This window comes from Chiloscyllium plagiosum, chromosome 2 (genome assembly GCF_004010195.1).
Source record: "Chiloscyllium plagiosum isolate BGI_BamShark_2017 chromosome 2, ASM401019v2, whole genome shotgun sequence".
Taxonomy (NCBI): domain Eukaryota; kingdom Metazoa; phylum Chordata; class Chondrichthyes; order Orectolobiformes; family Hemiscylliidae; genus Chiloscyllium; species Chiloscyllium plagiosum.
The window spans coordinates 29,820,103-29,837,466 of record NC_057711.1 but is presented as its reverse complement, the minus strand read 5'-3'; the positions used below and the strand labels follow the sequence as shown (position 1 = coordinate 29,837,466).

The following is a 17,364-nucleotide window of genomic DNA, read 5'->3' as shown; positions in this document are numbered from 1 at the left end:
TCAAAATCACCACCAAAACGAAGTTATTTAGAAATTTCTTCTCACTGTTGTTTGGAGAATGTTGATGTATGTAAGCCAGTTATTACAATTCCTTAGTTTACGATCAAGCTGGAATTTTAAAAATTCTTAAAATTTCAACCGAGTCCGTACTTTTTCTTCAGTCAACATTCTTATTATTAAGATCGCAACAATAAGGCTGCTTTACTAAACCTATTTTTAAAAAATGTCAATGAGTTTCTTCAATTGATTTGTACGCAATCATACAATTGACTATATTACTAGACCACACAGTCTACAAATTGCATCTCCTACTATAACAAATTTAGAAACTGTAACAAGGTCTAAGCAACATGTGAAAAAAAAATACAAAACATTCTAAGAGTCAGTCAGCATCTGTACAGACAGCAGGGCTATCGCTTGCTGGAAGAATACCACTAATGCACAGGACTCATCACTAGCTGATTAAACATGCAACAATTTGTGAAGATAGGTTCTCCGAGTTCCACTTTTTCACAAATAAATTACTAGCTGATTTGATCCAGTTAATTACATAGTACTTACAGCACAAGTACTGATCAATCCACTCAACTGTTTTGGTTTTATTTACTTTTGACACAAGCTTTCACCCACACAACTGTATCTTACCTGATTAGACAATTGTTCAATCTTTTCTCTTTCATATACTTTTTCGGCTTCCTTTTAAATGCAGCTATGCTATTCATCTCAACTGCTCCAATGGTAGGGTTGTGCTTCTAAATTCATTATTGGATTTATTAATTCATAAACATTATTTATAATTTTTAGTTTTAGATTCCTCCACAGGTGCAAGCATTTCATTATTTGCCTATGTTATTTATTTTTTAAAAATTTAACCTATTTTTCTAATCAACCTGTTAAAAGCTGTTATTACACACATCTGCAGCAGTGGGCCTCTCTACCTTATTTGTATTGTCTAACAGTCAATGTAGAGGACACCACATTGTGAGCAGTGAAATCAGTAGACTGGATTGAATGAAGTACAGGTAAAGCACTGCTTCACCTGGAAGATGAGTTTGGATATGGAAAAGGGAGCAAGTAAACAGGCAGGTATTACATATTGTGCGGTTGCAGGGGAAGATTCTGTGGAGCTATTGGAGAGCGGGGGTGTTGAGGATGAAGGAGGAGTGCACCAAGGTGTATGGGAAGAAATGGTCTTTGTGGAAGTCCTACAGGGGAGGGGAAAGGAATATGCGCCTAGTAGTGGCATCCCGCTGGAAATGACGGAAATGGCAGCTAATGATCATTGGGATGTGGATCCTGATGAGATGGTAAGTGAGGACAATGGAGACCCTATCGCTGTTGTGGGAGGGAAGACAGGGGTAAGGGATGAAATGCGGGAGATGGGTCGGATCTGGCTGAGCACTTCGGTGCTGGAGCATTCTTGGGTGAGGAAGAGGGTGGACATTTCGGAGGCCCCATTGTTGAAGTTGGCATCATCAGAATAGATGCGACTGAAACGGAGGAACTGAGAAAATGGAATAGGATCTTTACAGGAAATAGCGTGTGAGAATGTATAGTCAACTGACTCTTACAGATACCTTGACTATACATTGGGAAAATGAAGAATAGGGTGGGTAGCCACTTCGCAGAACACCTACATTTTGTCTGCAAAGAAGACCCTGAGCTTCCAGTTGCTGTCACTTGAACGCACTACCTTGTTTCCTGGCCTGGCCAACATCTCTGTCTCAGGCTTGCTGCAGTACTCCAGTGAAGCTTAGTGCAAGCTGAAAGAAGAGCATCTCATTTTCAGCTTGGGAACTCGACAGCCTTCTGGTCTCAATATCAGGTTCAACAATCTTAGGGCTTTAGGCCCCTTCTCCCATGTCCTTACCCCTAAACGCTACACATTAGGCCTTGTTATTACATGGTCTACTATTACACAGTCCAATAATAATGTTCAAGAACAACAACATCACATCCGATACCAAGATCATGATTTGGCTCTGAGAGGTGGACTGTCTACAGCAGACATCTCAAGGCACTGGGGCAATACCACCAAGTCTGCTTGGGCAAAGTCCTGTGAATTCACTGGGAAGAAAGATGCGCCAACAGCAGAATCCTCAACCAGGCCTACATCCCCAGCACTGAGACATTGACCACCCTTCATCAGCTGACCACATCATCTATATGGCTTACATGAGACTCCCCAAGCAGATCCTCTACTCCCAACTTTGAAACGGCAGACAGGCCCCACGTGGACAGAGGAAGCACTTCAGTGATACCCTCAAGGCCTCATATGCAAAATGTGTCATTTCCGCAGATATCTGTGAATCACTAGCCCAAGACTGGGCAAAATGGAGGAGGAGCATCTGGAAAGGCATTAAACAGCTTGAGACTAGCCATGAGGGGAAAAAAAAGGAAGCGAGGTGAAAACAGCAAAAGGAGCACGCTACTGCACCAATGCACACCTTCTGCCCCAAGTGTAACAGAGCCCGGGCTCGCCGTATAAGTTTATACAACCATTTATGGACTCACCCTGAGAGTGGAAGAGAGTCATCTTTATCTGTGAGGGACCACCCATGACAAGCCCCCATTAGCAGCTATTCATTCCCCAAGGCTGACCATTATCCATTCCTTTGTCTGTCCAACTGTTCTCTTTTTGGGCTCTATTTCACCTATTGTTTACTCCTTTCCCTTTTCTCTCCTTCACCGCTCCCCCCAATCTTCTGCACAAAGGCTATTTTTCCTAGCCATCATCAGTTCTGAAGAAGGGTCACCCGAAACATTAACTCTGATTTCGCTCCACAGATGTTCTAGACCTGAGACTTTCCAGCAATTTGTTTTTGGTTCTGGTAAAAGCGGTTCCACTGTTACTGATCATAACTATCATGTAATTTCATTTCGCACCAAGTAGCCTTCTACTAATTCATTCCAAGGATGAGTTTTTTTTAAAAAAGTGTTTATTCTTTTATTTTGATTTTGTTCCTTTACTCTTTTCTCTTTGATCCCCTTTATGTAAACCGGTTGTCTCTAATTGAGACTATTTCCTTCCCAGTCGCTTACTCTTTTACCACTTGAGTTAATTCACAGAACATTAATAAAATAACACATGTAACATTCCCCTCCCTATACCATTATCATTAACCTTTACAACATACGAATGGTGCAATTTGTAGGGTGCAGTGTAAAAACCAAGTGTGGTTTGTTCACAGTGAAAGAAATGCATCGCTCCAAATATTTCTGGGCTCACTGGAACTCAGGGTTTCTTCTTCCTTTGAAATTGCTGGAGGATGGGAGAGGGCACGTTGTGCACCAGTAATGGCAAACGCCATTGTTTATTTCTGCAGCATTCTCCAGCTTTCTGTCCGAATGGAGAGTGCGATTACTGACTGGCGCTCATCGTCCCACTTCTCAAGACCTGGAGGAGGACGAGCAGCACCCGAAAACAAATCCCAAAGGGGAAATGGTGAAACTCCAACCCAATCATCTCCAATTCAAAAAGGGAAAAAAAATGTGCCCAGTAATCATATCATGCTCAATTCAATAAAGCGAACGATGCTCTTACTCCATTCTATGAATTACTCCCGGGATCCAGCTTCAGTAAGGCAGCGCGCGGAACTTTTCAACTGCCTTTGGTTCTGGTTCCGCCCATCCACGGCGTGATTGGTCTATTGGTGGGCCGGTCCTGACCTCTGTTTGGTTCCTGGACACGTCGATCACAGCACACCTACTGAATCGATTGTGGGTGGAATCGATGGACACTGTGCTCATTCAATTACTTAGGTCTAACCAACCTGCTCAGTTCAATTTGAATTGGGGTTCAACTTGAAGCGGGAGCAGTTTGAGCAATTCAGTGAAGAGGGTTGAGCTGGTTACTGGGCCCCGGACAGCATAAGGCAAGTCAAGACTCGGGTCGGCTTCCACTTGGACGACAACATGAGCTAAACTTCAGGAAATAGTTTATCCTGGTGCTGCATAAGCCAAGGTCTGGGAGCTGGGGAAGGGGAAGTCTGTAAACTGTGGTGCGTTTTATTTCTTACAGAAAAGACCCTATTCACACAGCGGGCTTTGCAAACTGGCAATCAGAAATTCAGGTGCAGAGTGGTGGAAAGCGGGAGATAAAATCGTTTAGTGGGTTATAAAAGCAGGACCATGGTAACACTCCGCCCGCCCCCAATGCAGAATGTTTGTTTATTTTCCAGGGTTTAATTATATTTGAAACATTAATCTCTCTAAATTGTCACTCACAGGCCAGCCGTCTACTTCCAGTATTTCCCAGTTTCTAAAATCCAGAATTGGTGCATGTGTTAACCATTGCAAACAATGTCAAGTTGTTGGTATTTCAGAATATGGTCTGACTGTCTCGATCTTAGTTTCTGGTAATGACTGCATTCGTAGCTTTTATCTAACTATTCTTGTTTGACAAGGTGGTTAAGAGCAGAAAGTGTTAACTGATGTCATAAGTAGCTCCATCCATCAGGATGTAAGGGACTCTAGTCTGCAGTTCCAGCCTCCAGCGTATGTTCTTAGTGCCAACAGTGTATAATGGAAATAGTAATGTGTACTTTCTCTTAAGTTGAGCCCGATGCCTCACGAGACAATCGTGTATCTTTGATATAATGTAACTTGTTGCTAAGTAAATGTAATAAACCTTTACTGTGTAATCAAGTTAGAGCCTGTTTTTAACTTAAGATATTGTATGGGTATCCTTGGCATCAGTAGCTTGATTAGTACCAGTAAGAAGGATTGGTGGTGGTGAATCTACGCAAGATATCCCACATGGTTCTGGTAAAAAAAAATGTGCTGGTAAAAATATTAGAATTCATTATAATTTAATTGTAACATTTCCTTATTTGCAAATAAATGTATTCTGTTTTATTTAATTAATTGATTATTGCTGGCATTATTATATTTAAGATTTTGATGCAGTGCATGGTATGGTGTTAAAGAGTAAAATATTTTTGCCAGAATTCCTCTCAATTTTCAGGTGCTGCAAGTATCTTTTCAATTACTTAAATTATTGAACCCTCTGAGACTAATGAAGTTGGGATTGTTTCCTAGGATGGAGAATGTAAGGGAGGATTTAATAGATATTCAAAATTATTAAATCATTTTATTTTATGAAGTATCATTCCAGAGATGTAAAAACTCCCCACTCGGAGAAAATAATGGAAACATATTTCACTATGAGACCAATCAGTAACCAATTGACATAGGTTTAAGGTAAGTGGCAAATAAACCAGAGGGTTGGAGAGAAATTATTTTTGTGTGTTGTTATATTTGGAGTTCTGCCTGAAAATGTTATGAAAGTAGTTTTGATAGTATTTTTGAAATAGTTTGATATGTACTTGAAAAATGACAACTTTGCAGTGTTATGAAAAAGAAATGGGTGTGTAACTAATTGGGCAGCTCTTTCCCTGAATGATCAAATGACCACATTCTCTGCTGTAAACTAAGTGGCTCTTTTTCCAATAGGACCAGTAAGCAGACAGAAATTAACCCATCTACACAAACAGTGGCCAACTTACTTAGTACAAATGTTATAATACCTCCACAGATTGAATTAAACAGTCTGTACAGGTGCATAATTTTAGTGTTCTGTTTTTCACTGCAACTTACTCTCAGTAACTCAATGCATAAGTTTCAATTTTTAATAAGGAATTTATATCAATTTAAATAGTTTGTTGTTTTTATAGGATAGTTGGTCGGGATATTGCATTATGGTTCCTACTCCTAGAACAAACAAAATTCAAGTAGTAGCTGGCACTCCATGCAAGAACCTCCAAATAGAAGTAAAAATGCAGTCTCAGCAACTCCTTGCGAACAGAATGGAAAACATGGACACTCCTAATCTCAAAGGCAGGACAGCTTTTATTCCACGGCAGCGATTGGTGACTCCCCTGATTTCAAACACGTTGAATCATCTGATGTAAGTACTGCAGTTAACTATGGAAAATCAATGAAAAGCCTAACTGTTTGCTGAAGTCAGTTTTGCTAATCTTTAAATATTTTTATTGGATTTGTATAAAGCTTTACCACATCAAAGCATTTCAAACTCTGAACAAATTGTCTTCTGCACTGCAGTTTCTATTATATGGAGAACCTATTGTCCTTAAGCATGTCCAAATTTAAAAAAAAAAGTCATTTGTCAAATGTGTGCTTTGTATGTATTAGTCAACAGCAACATTTGACCCAAGGATACTGGCTTTGCTCCCTTTTTTTATTGAATGTAGCATTGCATTCTAAAAGCACATTCAGCAGCATCTTCAAAATGCAACCTTGAATGAGCAGCAGTAAAATCACCCTCTTGAGTTTTTTCTCTCCAGACTTTGCTATTCTTTTTCTCCAGTTGTGAATCTTTTCCTAATCAGCATAGGAGACACTCCTGATGCTGTCTCACCAGAGAATTATTAGTATAGTTTGATTGAAACATTTTGCCACTTGCACTTCGTTTCAGTCATGTAGCTCTGATGTTGATTTAGTCATTACTACTTTGCGTTAGCTGAGCAAGTTTAGCATCGAGTTTGAGAGCCCTCTTTTAGCTATACCTTTACCTTTCCGCATCATTACTGCCTTTTTTCTTTCCCATGCACAATCACTTTACATTCATTTGGTTGAAAATTCACCTGTTATTTTTCTGTCTGCATTTCTCAATCTGACATGAGCTATCCTCACTGATTCTACTGCATATGTTTTGGCTCCATCTGCTTGTTTGAACATTTGTGTTCGGATAACGTGTCAATTAGCAAGTTTGACAGCCCAACAGTCAGTACAGAGAGACCCATTCAGTACTACTACTATTCCAATATGAGAAACTATTGAGCACTTTTTTTTTACCCACTAACCATTTAACAATTTACATCTCCCAGGATTTTGCCTGAATGACCATGGCTGTGAATTTAATAAACAGTCTTTCATGTGGCTCATCCTCAAATGTTAGAATCTCAGATGCAGCAGAAATTTTAAATTGGCATGTGATCTTACTGTCCATTATTAACTTGGTCATGGATAATACTCCGTTTCCTGATTAGGATAACCAATTCCTTTTTTTTTATGTGCGTGCAATGGAAGATTGAATGGGCTTGCAAAGCCCACTGACCTTTAATCCGGGAGACTAGTGGGAATTGTTAATCTCGGGCTTGAGAAGCCAATTTTTCAAATTAATGCCATGTCCAATTTAAGTCAAATTTTACTTTTGTTGCCATGCCCATGAAGTACAAGAAAATGTTGTTGCCTGATTACTATCACTTTTTGAATAAATGGCAGACATTTTCTGATTTCTCCCCTGGTGTTTTATGTGCTATTGTATAATCAACACAAACCCAGATGTCACACTGTCCCACATTTGGGAAATCACACTTCATTACTTAGAGCATTTTTCAAGCTAAGGGAATTTTGATGTTCATTTGAGTTTGTGTGACAGTGCTGCTTCTATTATCTAGTGCCAATCTCTCACCTTTTATCCATATACCTACACATCATTTCTATCCACTGTTTGTAGTCTGTGCCCTTGAAATTCCTTGGCAAGAGTCTTAGCACTGATTTTTAACTTTTGATGATGGGAAATTAGCACTAATGGCTCAGTCACTCATTACACAAACTTTAAGAAAAGTAAGCAACCCAACCCACTGCACCTACTTGCTGCCATTGTTACTGATTTAAGGTTAAAATCAGTCCTGATAGCTTTACAATGAGAATGTAATGAACAATCATTGGACTTCAAATGTTAACTCTGTATACAGAAAACAGATCCTTTCAGACTTGCTGTGATGTTGCTCCAACATGCTTCTTCTGTTAAATATTCAGCATCTACAGTTCTTATTAAGTAAAATGAGTCTCCTCTTTGTTTTTTATTAAATAAATGTTCCATGTTGTACAGCTCTAGTGTTGAAAACAGCCAGAGGAAGTCAGAAAAACCAATCAGCCCAAATCTTGAGATGCTTAGAATGACACCAGGTACGTTGATTGTTTGATAACATCTCACTACTTCAAATCAGATGTAATAAAATGGAATATCTGTTATTTTCTAGGAATCAGTGTGGAGTTTGGAATGAGAGATGACTTTATTAGAACACACACAAGGTTATTTTGGGGGCTTGATGAGTAGAAGGTTAGAGGTCCTTTACTCCTTGTGGGGAAAGTCTGTGAACATACGCCTACATAGACCAATGAGAATAACAAAAAAAGAGGAGAGAGAAGACAAAAACTGAGGAAAAGCTAGCTAGTAGTATAAAAGAACATCATAAGAGTTTGTTTAGATATATATCAATTGGAAAATGACACTAGAGAAGTAGTAATTGGGAAACAAAGAAATGGCAAAGGAACTGAGCAAGTACTTTGCTTCAGTCTTCAGTAGAAAACATGAGTAATATTCCAAAAATTCGAGAGAGTCGGAGGGATAGAGGTGACTATGGTGGCCATCACCATGATAGGTCTGAAGGTGGATAAATCACCTGAACCAGATGGATGACAGCTCAAAGTTCTGAAGGAGGTAACTGAAGAGATGGTGGAGGCGTGAGTGGTGATCTTTCAGGAATCACTGATGTCAGGGAAGGTCCCAGAGGACTGGAAAATTTCTAATGTAACTGGAAAAATCCCTTGTTTAAAAAGGGAGTAAGGCAAAAGATGGGAAATTACTGGCCGATTAGCCTGACCTCGGTCATTGAAAAAATTTTGGAGTCCATTATGAAAGATGAGAGTTTTGAATACTTGGAAGTGCCTAGTAAAATAGGGCAAAGTCAGCATGGTTTCATCAAGGGATGATCATGCCTGAAAAATCTTAGAAATATGAGGTGGTAACAAGTAGGTTAGACCAAGGAGAGCTAATGGATGTTATCTACCTGGACTTCAAGTAGGCCTTTGACAAGGTGCTGCATAGGAGGTTGCTGACTAAGATAAGGGTCGAGAGTGTGGTGCTGGAAAAACACAGCTGGTCAAACACCATCTAAGGAGCAGGAGAATCGACATTTTGAGCATAAGCTCTTCATCAGGAATGAAGAAGAGCTTATACTCGAAACGGCGATTCCCCTGGTCCTCAGATGCTGCCTGACTGGCTATGCTTTTTCAACACCACACTCTCAACTCTGACCTCCAGCATCTGCAGTCCTCTCTTTCTCCCACCTGACTAAGGGTCTGTGGTATTACAGGCAAGGTATTAGCGTGGATAGAAGATTGGCTGTCTGGCACAAAGAATAGGGATAAAAATGTGCTTGGGATGGCAGCCGGTGACAAGTGGTATTCTGCAAGGATCAGTGTTGAGACCACAACTTTTCACTAATGCATTAATGATTTGGATGAAGGAACTGAGGGCATTTTGGCTAAGTTTGCAGATGATACAAAGATAGGTGGAGGGACAGGTAATATTGAGACAGGGAGGCTGCAGTAGGTGAGTGGGCAAAGAAGTGCCAGATGGAGTATAATGTGGGAAAGTGTGAGATCATGCACTTTGGTAGGAAGAATAAAGGCACGGACTATTTTCTAATTGGAGAGAAAATTCAGAAATCTGACCAAGGGACTTGAATCCTAGTCTATGATTCTCTTAAGGTAAACTTGCAGGTTGAGTTGGTAGTTAAAGATAAATGTAATGTTGACATTTAATTTGAGAGGACTGAAATATAAAAACAGGAATGTACTTCTGAGGCTTTACATGGCTCTGGTTAGACCACATTTGAAGTATTGTGAAAAATTGTGGGTCCCATACCTCAGGAAGCATGTACTGGCCCTGGAAAAGGTCCAGAAGAAGTTTGCGAGAATGGTCCCAAGAATGAAAGGCTTAGCGTATGAGGAATGTTTGAGGATTCTGGGTCTCTATGAGATCGAATTTAGAAGGATGGTGGGGGAGGTGGGGGGGGGATCTAATTGAAACTTAGAATACTGAAAGGCCTGGACAGAGTGGACATTGGGAAAGTGTTTCTATTACCGATGGCATACCCTTAAAGTAAAGACCCTTTAGAATGGAGATGAGGAGAAACTTCAGCCAGAGTGTGGTGAACCTATGAACTTCATTGCCACAGAAGGCTGTGGAGGCCAGGCCGTTGAGTATATTTTAGACAGAGATAAATTTGTGACTGTCATAGGGACTAAGGGTTAAGGGGAGAAAGTGAAAGAATGGATTTGAGAAACTTATAAGCTGTGATGGAATTGCAGGGCAGACCTGTAGGGCCAAATGGCCTAATTTCTGCTCTTGCGTCTTATGGCATAATCTCAGAATGTGGGGTCATATGGTTAGGGCAAATAAGGAATTTCTTTTCTGAAGATAATGAATCTCTGCAATCCTTTACCACAGTGGTCAAGGCTGGGTTTTTAAGTATATTCAAGGCTGATATAGGCAGATTTTTGATCATAAAGAGTTATGGGGAAAAGGCAAAGTGGCATGAAGGGTTATCAGATCAACCATGATCTTAATGAACAATAGAGCAGGCTTGTTGGGCTGAATGGCCTATTTCTACTCGTCTCATGGTCTGTACATAAAGGCGGTGAAGGTCTGCACAGAAATCAACCTTTAGACCCTTTAAAGAGATCCATACTACAAACATCAACCTCTTCATCCCCACTGTTAGTCTGTTCCTTTTTACATTTCTTTTGCTCCAACTAGCAAGTTTCTAATATAGTGAAAGTTGCTGCTCATTTATACTTGAGCAAAAACAAAAGCTTTAGTTAACAAATTGAAATATATAGTATTTCCAGATATGATGCTGCACTCCATCCCCTTGAAACCCAGTGGTCATGAAAGGTGTTGAGGGAAACTAGGTAGGTTTTTATTTTCTAATCAATCTTTCAGAGTTGTTATGACACCTCTGGAATTGGTGGAACTTAAATCTGGGCCTCCTTGCCTAGAGGTAGGGTCACTACCACTACACATCACCTGGATGCAGAAGAGACTTTCAAGCCAAACAACTTCTATCTGGATTTATTAATGGCCAACCCCGACCTGAATCAGAGACCCACGAGGATTTCCTTCAATCTTCCCATTTCCATCTACAACTGGTGATCATACATCAACATGACTTTGAAGAAATTGACGAGTACTGTTCTCTGGTAATGAAGCAATAACTATAACCATGAACTATAACATCCTTACATGGATATAAAACGTGGATTTTTTTCTAAGCACATGAGTTGCAGCTGTGCTGGCACACTCTGCAATTAATTGTGATCAATTCGGTGAACTGCCATGGAGAAAACTCTCCATGTCAAACGCCTGTTTTGAAATAAACCTCCTAACTGTAACCTCCACTTCCTTTGCATAGCAGAGTAGGAATGCCACAGCACATACAGATAGTTGATTGAAACAATACAGTTTGTTAATTCCTGTAAAGAACTTTGTGTTGACAGAAATAACTTGTAATATATGAATGAATAATGGAGATTTTTTGGTCAGCGGCTTCAAGAGGATTGTTGCTACTTCAAATGGTAGGGAGTTTCAACTGAAAGTGACGATGTTCTAGACCCTGATCAGTTCTTGATAAAAGACAAGAAGCTCCAGCAAAGGAGGTGTAAAAACCAACCCCCAAGTTTACAAATTAGAGCCGTATGTTCTAATTGAGGCTGTGCAATTGATGGAAGATGGTTGTGGTCACGGGATGTAAATGGTCCACCAAGCAGATGTTTATTCTGGCTCTGACACAGTTATAGGCACAGATATTCACTTGGGATCGCTTGTGGACTCCGATATGTGGAAATGTATCACATGCCCTGCAGGGTTAGATTCTATGCTCTTGCCCCACATCTTCTTTCCTAGCAGACATTTACTTGTCCCTGTCTGTCAACTGCAGAGATGCTGGTCACTAACAGTATGGCAGAAGATTCAGATATGGGAATGTGAGCAGGTGGGAGTGATGGCAGATGCATCAACTGCTTGGGTTGATTTAGCAAACAGAAGGATATGAAAGCTTTTGTTTCCACCTTTGTAAAATCATGGTGCCACATCATCAGACATCCAGAGATTTGAGCGGTGGCCCCTGGCATTGAGTCCTGAAGATTTCATGTATGTCATCCCTCTTTGCCATCTAAATAAAGACTTGGCCAGAAATGGATGTGCTCAGGTCTGGGCTCTCCAAAACTGAGCAGGTTTGGCACGCTTAACCTTCCCTCCACAAGTATTCCAAAATATTGAGAGGAAAGATTCATCTGATAAAGAACCAATAAAAATCTGCTGCATGAGCCCTACCTTGAGAGCTCATTACTACAGCTGCTAACTTTTCAAAAAGAGCATAGCCTTTCCATACATCTGAGGCAATTATGATGGCTCAAGGGCTGACAACCTCGACATGGCCTAGATGCAGCCACAGCCACAACTTTGGGCTGAACATAGCTTTTTACCCCATGTGTCGAGTGTGTGGTGCTGGAAAAGTACAGCAGGTCAGGCAGCATCCAAGCAGCAGGAGAATCGCATTTCGGGCATAAGCCCTTCATCAGGAAATTCCTGATGAACAGTTTATGCCTGAAACATCGATTCTCCTGCTCCTCAAATGCTGCCTGACCAGCTGTGCTTTCCCATCACCGCAGTCGCGACTCTGATCTTCAGCATCTGCAGTCCTCACTTTCTCTTCTTTAGGAAAAAGGCATGGGGTAATTAAAATGAATAGTGATAGGGCTGCAAAAATACCAGAGTTAAGAGGCAGTCATTCGTCCATAGGCCATTAAAGACTGAAGGTGGAACTGCCATTGAAAGTTTTTAAGTTCCACCCACTTCAAGGTTTGGATCTGATGTTTCTGATGACAGCCTTTGTGCAGAATGGCGTTGAAAGGGATAATGTGCTTCCTCCTCGTATACAGTCCTATACAAGGAAGATTGGCATAATTCACTTAACAAATATTCCAAAGACCAAGCTAATGCTATGAGAACAAATTTCAAACCTACCACGAAATAAAGATCTGGAGTTAAATTTCTACAATGGTGACCATGAAACCATTGTCATAAAAAAACCCAATAAGGTTCATTCATGTTCTTTAGCAAAGGAAATCAGCTTTTCTGATGTGTGACTCTATACCCACACTGACTTTCGAAGTCATTTCAGAAACCAAATCTGTTCAAGGGCAGTTAGGAACGGAGAAACAAAATGCTGATTTTTGCCAGTGACCTCCATGTCCCATAACAGAACGATGGAGGAAAAAAAGTTCTTCCAATATAATACAATTGGAGCTCAGCTTGCTTTGGTTGCTGCCAGAGTGTGAATGAGAATGTTATACAGAGGCAGTTGTCACTTAAATCCAGTTTTGGTGAGTGGTTATTATTGGGTGCACTTTTTAGATTAGATTACTTACAATGTGGGAACAGGCCCTTCAGCCCAACAAGTTTGCACTGACCCTCCAAAGAGCAACCCACCCAGACCCATTCCCCTATATTTACCCCTTCACCTAACACTACGGGCAATTTAGCATGGTCAATTCACCTGACCTGCACATTTTTTGGATTGTGGGAGGAAACTGGAGCACTTGGAGAAAACCCACACAGACACGGGGAGAATGTGCAAACTCCACACAGACAGTTGCCTGAGGCGGGACTTGAACCCGTGTCTCTGGCGCAGTGAGGCAGCAGTGCTAACCCCTGTGCCACCGTGCCGCCCAAAGCAATCGCAAACTCTGACACAGCATTGCAAACCTCAGCCCTACACTTGGTCAGTGTGGGGATTGAACCCACGACCTTGGCGTCATTAGCACCACACTCTAACCAGCTGAGCTAACAGTAATTTTCCTGGTGGTGGGGAAAGTGTCTCTCCCCAAGACAGTGGGAGCTAACCTGATACAAACCATGGCCGCACACTTTCAGGTTTCTGGTTACACTATAGCAGAATCTACAGAAATACATCTCTTTACAAGTTGGTAATGACTACTCGAATTATTTGCAGATTTACACATTACATATGTAGAACTTTTCATTTTATCCCCAAGTTTGGTCTTTTTAAAATAGGATCACAAGATCTAGTTTGTTTGGCCTACAATTAATAGGTAATTAACAGACAGAATGTCATGAGTTGACATTGAGACTGAATCTGGACTATCTGGCTGTCAAAGTGCAGGCTGTTAGGTTCCACTCTTTTATTGGGTCACCTATTTTTTGAAGTTTGGTTCCTGATGTTGCCTCTGGATAAATCTAAAAATATCAAGACTTGTCAAATCAATTGATATAACTTGATAGGCATGCAAAATAGTAAAACATGGATTCAAAATTTGGGTCTTTCCCCTAAGGCTTGTGGCATGTGTCTATACATCTTACAAAAGTTTGACATTGAATGTCCTATCATAAAAGTTCACTACAGATACGTACTGGATGAAGTATTATAGAGAAAAATTAAATGTAAATGGTGAATTTGATTCTTAATCCAATCATTGTTAATGATCTGGTGGGATCCTTAGAACATAGAACATTACAGTGCAGTACAGGCCCTCCAGCCCTCAATGTTGTACTGAACTGTGGAACCAATCTGAAGCCTATCTATCCTATGCTATTCCATTTTCATCCATATGTTTATCCAATAACCATTTTAAATGCCCTTAAAGTTGGCGAGTTGACTACAGTTGCAGGCAGTGCGTTCCATGCCCCTACACTGAATAGAGAAACTGCCTCTGACGTCTGTCCTCTATCTCTTACCCCTAAATTTAAAGCTATGTCCCCTCATGCCAGCCATGACCATCTGAGGAAAAGTTCTCACTGTCCACCCTATCTAACCCTCTGATTATCTTTATATGTCTCAATTAAGTCACCACTCAACCTCTTTTTCTTTCATGAAAACAACCTCAAGTCTCTCAGCCTTTCCTCATAAGACCTCCCCTCCATATCAGGCAACATCCTAGTATATCTTCTCTGCACCCTTTCTAAAGCTCCACATCCTTCCGATAATGCAGTGACCAGAACTGTACGCAATGCTCCAAGTGCAGCCGCACCAGAGTTTTGTACAGCTGCAGCATGACCCTGTGGCTCTGAAACTCAATCCTTCTACCAATAAAAGCTAACACACTGTATGCCTTCTTAATAACCCTATCAATCTGGGTGGCAACTTTCAGGGATCTATGCGCATGGACACAGATCTCTCTGCTCATCTACACTACCAAGAATCTTACCATTAGCCCAGTACTCATTATTCCTGTTGCTCCTTCCAAAGCAATCACCTCACACTTTTCTGCATTTAAACTCCATTTGCCACCTCTCAGCCCAGCTCTGCAGCTTATCTATATCCCTCTGTAATGTACAACATACTTCAGCACTATCCACGACTCCACCGACCTTAGTGTCATCCGCAGATTTACTAACCTATCTTTGTGTCCTCCTCTAGATCATTTATAAAAATGACAAACAGCAGCGGCCCCAAAACAGATCCTTGCGGTACGCCACTAGTAACTGAACTCCAGGCTGAACATTTCCCATCAACCACCGCCCTCTGTCGTCTTTCAGCAAGCCAATTTCTGATCCAAACCACTAAATCACCCTCAATCCCATGCTTCTGTATTTTCTGCAATAATCTATTGTGGGGAACCTTCTCCAATGCCTTTACTGAAATCCATATACAGCACGTCAACTGCTTTACCCTCATCCACCTGTTTAGTCACCATCTCAAAGAACTCAATAAGGTTTGTGAGGCATGACCCACTCTTCACAGAACCGTATTGACTATCCCTAATCAACTTATTCCCCTGTAGATGATTATAAATCCTATCTCTTATAACCTTTTCCAACACTTTACCCACAACTAAAGTAAGGCTCGCTGGTCTATAATTACCAGAGTTGTCTCTACTCCCCTCCTTGAGCAAGGGGACAACATTTGCTACGCTCCAGTCTTCTGGCACTATTCCTGTAGACAATGATGACATAAAGATCAAAGCCAAAGGTTCTGCAGTCCCCTCCCTTGCTCCGCAGAGAATCCTAGGATAAATCCCGTCCGCCCCAGGGAACCTGTCTATTTTCACACTTTCCAGAATTGCCAACACCACTTCCTTGTGAACCTTAATCCCATTTAGTCTAGTAGTCAGTATCTCTGTATTCTCCTCGACAGCATTGTCTTTTTCCAGTGTGAATGCAGAGGAAAACTATTCATTTCGCACTTCCCCTATCTCCTCAGACTCCACGGAAAACTTCCCACTACTATCCTTGATTGGCCCTAATCTTTCTCTAGTCATTATTTTAATTCATGATATACCTGTAGAAAGCTTTTAGGGTTTTCCTTGATCCTATCTGTCAATGGCTTCTCATGTCCCCTCCTGGCTCTTCTTAGCTCTCTCTTTAGGTCTTTCCTGCCAAAATTGTAACTCTCAAGCACGCAAACTGAGCCTTCATGTCTCATCCTCTTGACAAAAGATTCAACTTCTTTAGTCAACCATGGCTCCCTCGCTTGACCACTTCCTCCCTGCTTGACAGGAGCATACTTATCAAGGACACGCAGTTCCTTGAATAAGATCCACATTTCAATTCTGTCCATCCCCTGCGGTTTCCTTCCCCATCCTAAATCTTGCCTAATCATGTCATAATTGCCTTTTCCCCCAGCACCAATACTTGCCCTGTGGTATATACCTATTCCTTTCCATCGCTAAAGAAAACATAACTGAATTGTGGTCACTATTACCCAAGTGCTCACCTACCTCCAAATCTAACAACTGACCAGATTATTTACCCTGTACCAAATCCAATGTGACCTCGCCCGTTGTTGGTTTGTCTACATAGAGTTAGGAAACCATCCTGCACGCATTGGACAAACACTGACCCATCTAAAATATTTGAACTGTAGTATTTCCAGTCAATGTTTGGAAAGTTCAAGTCCCCCATAACAAGTACCATGTTACTCATGGTTGCTATCCTTTCCTCTACACCTCTGGAACTATTCAGAGATGAAAGGAAAACTCCCAACAGGGTGACCTCTCCTTTCCTGTTTCTAATGTCAGCCCATACTACCTCAGCAGATGAGTCCTCAAATGTCCTTTCTGCCACCGTAATACTGTCCTTGACTAAAAATGCCACATCTTCACCTCTTTTTACCATCTTCTCTGTTCTTACTGAAACATCTAAATCCCGGAACCTGTAACAACCGTTCCTGTCCCTGCTCTTTCCATGTCTCCAAAATGGCCGCAACATTGAAGTTCTAGGTACCAAACCATGCTGCAAGTTTGCCCACCTTATTCCAGATGTTCCTGGTGTTGAAGTAGACACACTTCAAACCACCTTCCTGCTTGCCAGTGAACTCTGGCGATTCTGAAACTCCATTTCTGACTGCACTGCTCTCAACCTCCTGGACACTGGAACTACAATTTAGGTTTCCACCCACATGCTGAATTTGTTCAAAACCCTCCCAAAGAGCATTAGCAAATCCCACACACCCCTGCTGGGGGACCTACCCCAGAATGAGCCCCAAATTTCACCAGGGGTCTAAAGCCTTCCCTGCAGCCATGTGTGTT

At 41.2% G+C, this 17,364-nt stretch overlaps 2 protein-coding genes and 1 non-coding gene across 8 annotated transcripts in view; 1 reads left to right on the top strand and 2 right to left on the bottom strand.

Annotated features, from left to right (window-relative positions):
• cenph (centromere protein H) overlaps positions 1–17,364 on the bottom strand; it is a 79,197-nt gene that overhangs the window by 25,152 nt on the left and 36,681 nt on the right. The window contains exon 1 of one of the 2 annotated variants that reach the window (XM_043706597.1): positions 3,545–3,630. The exons of the other annotated variant lie outside the window; for it this stretch is intronic. Coding sequence (XP_043562532.1) covers positions 3,545–3,549 — 5 coding nt within the window. The 5' untranslated portion in view covers positions 3,550–3,630. Of the gene's footprint in view, positions 1–3,544; positions 3,631–17,364 lie in introns of those variants that run through there. 2 annotated transcript variants of the gene reach the window in all.
• Positions 3,768–17,364, top strand: part of LOC122558213 — a 55,007-nt gene continuing 41,410 nt past the window's right edge. For 2 of the 5 annotated variants that reach the window (XM_043706543.1, XM_043706575.1), the window contains exons 1-4: positions 3,768–3,964; positions 5,106–5,202; positions 5,676–5,908; positions 7,859–7,935. In XM_043706543.1, the coding sequence (XP_043562478.1) occupies positions 5,700–5,908; positions 7,859–7,935 (286 nt within the window). In that variant the 5' untranslated portion in view covers positions 3,768–3,964; positions 5,106–5,202; positions 5,676–5,699. The other 3 variants (XM_043706552.1, XM_043706571.1, XM_043706560.1) reach the window with 3 other exon arrangements.
• trnai-aau lies at positions 13,597–13,668 on the bottom strand. The gene has a single exon. It is a non-coding gene; the product is annotated as a tRNA-Ile (tRNA).